This window comes from Melopsittacus undulatus, chromosome 9 (genome assembly GCF_012275295.1).
Source record: "Melopsittacus undulatus isolate bMelUnd1 chromosome 9, bMelUnd1.mat.Z, whole genome shotgun sequence".
NCBI classification, from domain to species: domain Eukaryota; kingdom Metazoa; phylum Chordata; class Aves; order Psittaciformes; family Psittaculidae; genus Melopsittacus; species Melopsittacus undulatus.
The window spans coordinates 7,901,794-7,909,952 of record NC_047535.1 but is presented as its reverse complement, the minus strand read 5'-3'; the positions used below and the strand labels follow the sequence as shown (position 1 = coordinate 7,909,952).

The following is an 8,159-nucleotide window of genomic DNA, read 5'->3' as shown; positions in this document are numbered from 1 at the left end:
TATTACCTTGGCAAAAATTCTCTCTGGATGGAGCTGGGACAGCAATAATACATCACAGCCCCAAGATATGCCCATGCTGCCTGTGGCTATAGAGTGGTACAGTTCAACACTTAAGTGTTTTAAATCTCCTTTCAGCATTTCATTGTTCCTCAGGCCTGCTGCCCCTCTGCTTGTCTTCCCCAGGACCTCAGAAAACAGAGTTCATGGTGCACAAGGCAGGAGCAAAGAGGCTGCCAGCATCAAAACTGGCGAGATCCCAGCCCCTTTAGGACTGGTATTTTCCAGCAGCACTGGCAGCTTGGGTGAAATAAAGCACCACAGCAGCTCTTTGCCAACAGGGGATCCAGACATGGAGTTGCCTCTTGCATAACACCCTGATCTCTGCGAGCCAGGGGAAGGGGAATTGTTACCCCAGGCTTTGTTTCCAAATGTGTACAGTAAGAGAAAGAGGGAAGGAAGCTGATGTGACCCCATGCAGTTGTTTACTACACATGAATAGAAGGAGATCTACACCTCAAGCTCCCCTTCATCTAACAAGGACAATAATAGCACAGAGGGTGAGACAAGAGCCACATACAGTGGTAAGAGGAAAAGTGCAGGCGAGAAGCAATAATAATCCAAAATACTTCTGGGAACACAGCAGGAATGACTGTCAAGAGACCAATATTTTAATCAACAAACTTTATACACAAGAGGCTTCCCACTAAGGGAGTACACACGTTCCTGCTTTTACCACCTGGGCTTTTAAGGCTCAGGATGGTCTCTCTTCAAGCTTCCCTCAACAAGTGTTTCCAGGCAGGGTGGATTCCCAGAATCTATCACAGGAACAACATTCAGATGCTGTTGCATGAACCAGTGTTGGATGCTGTGTGTCTCTTCCGCTCCCCCCCTCACATTCTCCTGGCCTTCCGAGGGCGGCAGCCGTTGTGTGGCACTGGGGTGTTGTCAGTGATGGAGATGATCTCCAAACCTCCCATTGTCAACCCCCTGATGGCAGCCTGGAAGAACAAGACAGCACAGGACACAGTGAACAGCAGAGAAGGGAAAAAGCTCACGAAAAAATACCTTGGTCCCTGTCTGAAAATCAACTTGTTCCAGTGGTTTTACTTTGTAGTTACCTTAAAACTAAGTAATTTGTGTCAGAAAACCCAGTTTAAATCTATCTGCTCCTTTCATTTGCATTCCCAGCAATTTTCCTACTTGAAAGAAGTCCCAAATACAGCTTTTGTTCTGCCTCCAAAGTGACAGAACTCTGGAATTCTAAAACTTCATTACTAGGCACTTGAGTGATGAATTCTTTACATCACCTTTGGAAGAACCAAGTTCACAGTTCCAGGCATGAGACCAGCCGGAGTTTAAAATCCCAGGATTATGCCTGAGAAAGGAAAACGTGTAAAGAAACCGGCACCTACTTTGCGTCCTGGTCCGAGTCCTTTCACCATCACTCGTACGTGCAGCACACCTTTCCCACGGGCTTTCTGCAAGAAGAACTGGTTAGTGTTCTCTGTGATCTAACTGCTGCTGCTCTGGCTTCCCTGGGCTCTCTCATTCCCTTCTGACCCACTATTATAGTATTCTCTAAGTAAAGACTAGGTAGTAATGGATACAGAAGGCAAATATGGGGATTACTGCACAAAGATGCTAGGAGGAAAGGAACCTGGGTATAGCCATGGCAGCTTCAGAACTGTGCCAAGCTTTCAGGGCTGCATACACAGAACTCAAACTATCTGTGACCTAAAGCCAGGGCAGAAAATGACATATTCATGGGTATGTGACTGAGCTGGCAAGGGACTAACAAGGCCTAACTTAAAGCTGTTTTCCTTTCTCTAATGTGGCAACTTCTCTCCTGTGAGCAGTGCATTCCTTCTAGAGGGCAAATGAGAAAAGCAGATGAGCTTTATATTTGCTGTGCAGGAGTCCACACCTTCAGTGTCAAAATGCAAGGGGCTTGCGAATTGAGAACAAGAATGTGCTGCAAAGCATAGCCGTGCTGCCACCACGTGGAGGCAGCTCCTCTGGGTCTCAAGCACTGAGAGTGAGGCATGGATGGACCCAGGTGCTGGGGAGGTAGGTGGTGGGTGCTGCCCTCCAGGAGGATGAGGGTCAGCAGTGCAGACTCACCGTTGCTGCTGCCATGGCTGCAGTCTGTGCTGCAATGGCAGTTGCCTTCTTGGCATTCTGGAAGCCTTCTGTGCCACAGGATGTGTGGGCCAATGACATGCTATCAAAGGTGACCACTTGGACGTGGGTGCTACAGAAAGACAGGGGCAAAAGAAATAAGCTATAACAAAACTTTATTGTCACTCAGCTTACTGGCACAGGCCTCGGGTCTCCTTTCTCCAGGCCACCCTCACTCAGCATTCCCTTTTGAGGTATCCCACCTACATGAACCAACCAGAGACCTCCCAGCATTTGCCTTTCCATTATCCCACAGAATCTGAGTAAGGTGGTACAACCTTTCTGGATAAGGTATACTTTATCCAGGTACACCTCAGACACTGCTGTGCCCTTTGAGACCCATCTCTTGCAACAAGTATTTTACCTCTTCTGGTTATTAAAATAATGCACAAAACACTCCTGGAACTTGAAACAGTAAAATATCACACTATGGATCACTACTGAAACACAACCATCTCTCATGGAGAACATGTTGCTGTACAGCTGCTGAGAAAACTGACAGTGCTACAGCAGGAAGTAACCTGTCATTAAAGCTATCAGCATATAATTATTCACATCAGAATGTAGTCAAAGTATGTAATAACAATCTTACTGCTCTTAAAGACACTGAGTTATACTTCCTGAACAGCACCAAGGTTTGAATTCCTCCTAGTAATGACCACCACTCCTCTGCGTTTTTTCCTTTAAGCCTTTTGGTGAAACACTGACTGACCAAAGCCCAGCTATGTTGTAAGCCTTTCTTCTGCATGCTAGGAGGAGTGCAGCTGCTGATTTACTTACTTATTGTAGGTAGCTTTGATGTGAGCTATCGGGATCTCTTCATAGACCTTTCCATCCCATCTCATGGAGCTCCTCTGCAGGATTAAAGGGCTGAGGAGAAAAACAACAGTTATCAGATACTCTTTGCAAAGCTTTATTTCACATTCATCAGGAACTGTAGTGATAGGACAAGGGGTGATGGGTTCAAACTGAAACAGGGGAGATTTAGGTTGGATATAAGGAAGAAATCCTTCACTGTAAGGGTGCTGAGGCACTGGCACAGGTTGCCCTGGGCTGTAGCTGCCCCATCCCTGGCAGTGCTCAAGACCAGGTTGGATGGGGCTTGGAGCAACCTGCTCTAGTGTGAGGTGTCCCTGCACAGGGAAGGGAGTTGGAACTGGATGATCTTAAAGTACCTTCCAACCTCAACCAGTCTGTAATTGTGTGATTCTGCGACACTGTGACAGTGAGGGAGAAAGAGATGCTCTTGTGAGACCTCACTTGGAGCACTGTGTGCAGTTTTGGTGTCCTCAACATAAAAAGGACATGGAACTGTTAGAACAAGTCCAGAGGAGGGCCACGAGGATGATCAGGGGACTGGAGCACCTCCCATATGAAGACAGGCTGAGAAAGTTGGGGCTGTTCAGCCTGAAGAAGAGAAGGCTGCATGGAGACCTCATAGCAGCCTTCCAGTATCTGAAGGGGGCCTATAGGGATGCTGGGGAGGGACTCTTCATTAGGGACTGTAGTGACAGGACAAGGGGTAACGGGTTCAAACTTAAACAGGGGAAGTTTAGACTGGATATAAGGAAGAAATTCTTTACTGTGAGGGTGGTGAGGCACTGGAATGGGTTGCCCAGGTAGGTTGTGAATGCTCCATCCCTGGCAGTGTTCAAGGGCAGGTTGGATGAAGCCTTGGGTGATATGGTTCAGTGTGAGGTGTCCCTGCCCATGGCAGGAGGGTTGGAACTGGATAATCTTCAGGTCCTTTCCAACCCTAACTATTCTATGATTCTAAGTCTCCAACACACACAAACCGCGTTTGTGACTGAACCAAATCACTCCCTCCCTCGGCTGAGCAAACACCGCAGTTGATGAACGCTCCCCTCAAGCCGCAACCCGCAGACTCCCCCGGTTCCCTTCACCTCACCTCAGGTCGGTCGCGCTTTGCGTCTCCGCCTCTTTCGAGGCCTCCGCCAGGTCCTGCGGGCCGGTCCGCAGGCCGCGGCACAGGGCGGCAGCGCGGGCCCTGCGGGGAACAAAGCGCAGCTGTCGGTGAGGACACCGGGACCCGCTCACACACACACACACACCGGGACACCCCTCACACACTGGTACCCGCTCACACACCGGGACACCCCTCACACACCGGTACCCGCTCACACACAGGGATCCCCTCACACACCGATACCCCCTCACACACCGGTACTCCCTCCCACACCGGTACCCCCTCACACACACACACCGGATACCATACCCCCTCCACCGCTCACCCGCAGGCCGCTCCGCGCAGCCGTTGCCAAGCGACCGCCAGCGCCGCGCTCATGGCGGCTTCCCCAGCGCGTCCGGAGAGGTCGCCGCAAAGCACTGTGGGAAGGGGGAGGAAACATGGCGGCGAGCAGCGCGGTGCATTGTGGCCTGCACCGCGGCGCCGTGATGGCGGCGCCCAGGGCACGGTGGGCTTGCGGCATGGCCGCCCCCCGGTCGTGGCGGCTGTTCGGGGCTGTGTGCCTGCTGAGGCTGCCCCGCATCACGCAGCCGCTCCAGAAGGAGGAGGAAGAGATGACGGCTCTCATGGGGCAGGTAGAGTGCGGTGCTAGGGACGTGCTGGTAGGGAAATGGCTGCTTCAGGCTTGGAGGGGAGAGCACACTGTGGGGCTCCCCCATGGGTTGTGGGGGGATAACAGCTACGCAGGGCCAGTGTGGGGCAGCTTAGGTGATGTTTCTCACCGTGAAGCCATAATGAGTGCTTTGTGTGAGACTTACTGCCTGCACCAGGTATTGTGGGGCTTAATAGTGCTCCTATGTGCTTCCTTGATGCTGTTGGTGTCCCTGCTAGTGGCTCCTGCTGTGAGCACGGGAATTCCCATCATCTTTCATTCACTGAGGTAGAACTGGTTTAATTCCATGTGCCGAGCCCAGCCCGTAGTGCGGGTGGCTCAAGAACTCCCTGCATTACCCTTCTAGATAGAGCTGGAGAAAAGCCACTATTCAGACCATGAAATCCGCAAGCTGGAGGAAGAGGAGCTGCTCCGGAGGAGGAAGGAAAGCGCCTACGATGATGAAGAGCCCGGCAAAACGGTCATCATGGCGCAGGACCTGGAGGACAAGTGGGAACAGAAGTTCCTTCGCTTCAAAGCCGCTCCACGGATAACAGGTACTGAAGTTCAGGTGGAGTGAGAACACCCTGAGTGTTTGCAGGACGCAACTGAGTGCGGCTCAGTAAAGGGGAGGTCTTTTTGTTTTAAAGAGAGCTGACTCTGTGACAGCACTGTTGGTGCATGAGGAATTGACTGTCTGACAGGGGAACTGGTGTTCTCGTGATGCAAAGGTGTTGTTTCCAGACGTAGAAATGTTGGTTTCTCGGTTCCCAAGCTGTGCCTAGTTCTCACGTTGAGTTTTGTCAAGGTAGAGGTCCAGGCTTCTTGCCTCAAGTTCCTGCTGGAACTGAGTGCAGCCTAACCCTGGGTTCCAGCTGAGTCCTGCAATTCTGGAGCATTTTTGTCTACATCTTGTTCCATGTGCTTGTGTCTCTGTATTATCACTGGGAGGGTGTGAGAGGCAGAGGGTTGATCAGGGCAGTGCTGCCGGGAGACTTTGTTTCCAGTGTGTGTTGTCTTTTGGCAGATGCTGATGAAAGCAACAGTCGAACATCACTGAACAGGAAGCTGGACAGAAACCTGATGCTTCTGGTGAAACAGAAAATCGGCAACCAGGAGCTGTGGCTCCTGCCTCAAGAGGAATGGCAGCCTGGGGAGACACTGCGAAACACGGCTGAGCGAGCCATGGCTACGTTCTTAGGTGTGTAGCTTGCCCTGTGCCCGGCTCTCCCTCCACTTAGTCCCAGTGGTTTCCTTCTTCTGCCCTGTCTGAGGGTTTTTTGCCGTCAGATGGAGTGAAATCACCTCCCATCTGCTGGGAAAAGGCATTTTATAGCAGAGAGATGGAGCTCAATGGGATGGGCTCTGTGGCAAGAGCTGTGATCCTGGCTCTGTAACTGCTGACTGTCACAGAGCAACTGCAGTGTGCAGAGAGCTGATGGCACTGACAGGATCTCTGCCTGCCACCAGCTGCACTGCTGGGTCTGGCCCTCACTGATGTTGCAGGGGCAGTCTGGTGATGCTCTGTGATTTGCTTCAGGTTTATGGCTTCTCTTTTCCTCTTGTCACCCTGTGGCAGATGAGTGATGACAAACTCAGACAAACTCATGTCCTTGCTTTTCCCTGTAGGTTGACAAAGCTCAGTTCCCTCCCTCTCTCACTCTGGGAGGACTTGCTGTGCTCCAGACAAGCTGGTTTTGTCAGGACAAGAGGTTTACAGTTGGCAGCGTTTCTCCTGAGAGAGAGCAGTCAGTCTGAACCAGGCACAAAGAGTGGCTTATGCTGCCTTTTTGTTACTACAGGAGAGCAGTTACTGTTGCTTTGTGTTCTTACCTCTTGTTTTCTTTTTCTTGTATTGCTGGGATCTTGCAGGAGACCACATTGAAGCCAAAGTCCTGGGGAATGCTCCATATGGGATTTACAAGTACAAATTCCCCAGGGCCATCAGGACTGAAGATAATGTGGGAGCTAAAGTATTCTTCTTCAAAGCCTTCCTCCAGAGCAGTGACTTGTCCCAAGCAGAGAAGAAGGGGAATCACCTGTGGGTCACAAAGGATGAGCTGGGAGATTACTTGAAGCCAGAGTATCTGAAGAAAGTCAATCGATTCCTTCTGGACTTGTAAGGGATGGGCTGTGCTCCAGCAGATGGGGAGGATGTGGGATGAAACTCCAGGGAGAAGCACAGCTGCTGCTTTTCATGGTCTGTGTGTATGAGATGTTAATGTGGGCTCTGGAGGATAATTTGCCTTTGCCTTATTTGCCACTTCTCTTCACCAGGCCTGTACTGAATAAATATTAAAACTTCTACTTGGAAGTGAAGTTCTCCTGAGGGAATTCTGTGCTCTTGTTGAATCCTCCTCCTCCACCTCTGCTGGAAATGCATGTTGTGATCTTTTCCTCTCCCAGGTGTGTGATTCCCTGGGGCTGTGGCACCCAGGGGGCTTGCTTCCCTCTCTAGGCTTCTATCATAGTCTCAAACTCAAATTGTTTCTTCTATGCGGTGGCTAATGCTTGTCTCTGGTACCTGGTCTTTAAGAGCAGCATTGGGGGTCATCTGTGTGTTAAGGGGGGAGCACAAGGCTGAGAAAGGTGGGTTTCTGGGGAGAGATGGAAGCTGGGGTATTCACGGTTAATGTTTAATCTGTGTTGGAGCTGCCTCTGGCCTAGACCCCATGATACATGGTGGCTATGGAGCACACAGATGAACAAGGAATAGTCAGCAGCTCTTTCTTTAGCTGGGTGCTGCTTTCCCACCCACACTGCCCTCCTCTTGAGCCTCAAGCTATAATAACAGACACTGAAGGAGGGTAACAGTGGGGCAGCAACATCCTGGGCTGGGAAGGTTGTTTTTCCTGGCTTGTTACCTCCTGGGGGCAGCTTCAAAGGTGGCCCTGGGGAGTTCTTGGGTCCCATTTGTGGTGCATTAGGCCAGCACTGCTAACCCAGGCCAGCTGGGTCTGCCTCAGGTGGCCTGACACTATTACCCCAGTTTCTTTATTAGAAGATCTATCCTGGGCTTATATGGTGCTGTCTGTTTCTTGGAGGGTTTTTCCTGGTTGTAAATGTTGCTGTTTGGTGGTCAGACTGCCAGCTCAGGGCTGGCTGGACCTTACAGAGAGTCAGTGGCAAGGAGAGAGGGAGGAAATAGCCATCGTTAATCACTGGGAGAGAGTTCAGCTTCCAGAGGTGGAACTGGGGATTGCTATATGTATTTTATCAATCCTTTGGGAGCTGTTGAGCTGCAGGCCTCAAATTAAAGCTATCCTTAATCATGCCACAAGCCATTGGGGTTGGGGGTAGGACAGCAGCCTTCCGTTTTCTAATGCTGGGCACTCTGGGAGGTGCAAGCTTACCATAAATGACCAACCAAACAAAACTTGGTTTCTTGAAGCACCCTTCCAG

At 50.7% G+C, this 8,159-nt stretch overlaps 2 protein-coding genes across 2 annotated transcripts; one reads left to right on the top strand and one right to left on the bottom strand.

Moving 5' to 3' along the window:
- Positions 1 to 646: 646 nt before the first annotated feature.
- On the bottom strand, positions 647 to 4,509 carry MRPS11 (mitochondrial ribosomal protein S11). The gene is made up of 6 exons (XM_005148761.3): positions 4,431 to 4,509; positions 4,088 to 4,186; positions 2,959 to 3,048; positions 2,122 to 2,251; positions 1,413 to 1,478; positions 647 to 998 (listed from the first exon to the last, which is right to left on the bottom strand). The coding sequence occupies exons 1-6, from the start codon at positions 4,481 to 4,483 to the stop codon at positions 891 to 893; spliced, it is 546 nt and encodes a 181-aa protein (XP_005148818.2). The 5' UTR covers positions 4,484 to 4,509; the 3' UTR covers positions 647 to 890.
- A 21-nt stretch (positions 4,510 to 4,530) lies between these two features.
- On the top strand, positions 4,531 to 7,076 carry MRPL46 (mitochondrial ribosomal protein L46). The gene is made up of 4 exons (XM_005148760.3): positions 4,531 to 4,740; positions 5,125 to 5,314; positions 5,785 to 5,958; positions 6,630 to 7,076. The coding sequence occupies exons 1-4, from the start codon at positions 4,546 to 4,548 to the stop codon at positions 6,878 to 6,880; spliced, it is 810 nt and encodes a 269-aa protein (XP_005148817.3). The 5' UTR covers positions 4,531 to 4,545; the 3' UTR covers positions 6,881 to 7,076.
- The last annotated feature ends 1,083 nt before the right edge of the window (positions 7,077 to 8,159 follow it).

What these genes read in the sequence shown, in the direction of transcription:
- MRPS11 (XM_005148761.3), bottom strand. Translation starts at nt 4,483, where the DNA reads ATGAGCGCGGCGCTGGCGGTCGCTTGGCAACGGCTGCGCGGAGCGGCC. An exon ending in CTGCGCGGAGCGGCCTGCGG is followed by an intron (nt 4,187 to 4,430) that starts GTGAGCGGTGGA and finishes TGTTCCCCGCAG; the next exon opens with GGCCCGCGCTGCCGCCCTGT. An exon ending in GACTCGGACCAGGACGCAAA is followed by an intron (nt 999 to 1,412) that starts GTAGGTGCCGGT and finishes TTGTTCTTCCAG; the next exon opens with GCTGCCATCAGGGGGTTGAC.
- MRPL46 (XM_005148760.3), top strand. Translation starts at nt 4,546, where the DNA reads ATGGCGGCGAGCAGCGCGGTGCATTGTGGCCTGCACCGCGGCGCCGTG. An exon ending in TGACGGCTCTCATGGGGCAG is followed by an intron (nt 4,741 to 5,124) that starts GTAGAGTGCGGT and finishes TTACCCTTCTAG; the next exon opens with ATAGAGCTGGAGAAAAGCCA. An exon ending in AGCCGCTCCACGGATAACAG is followed by an intron (nt 5,315 to 5,784) that starts GTACTGAAGTTC and finishes GTCTTTTGGCAG; the next exon opens with ATGCTGATGAAAGCAACAGT.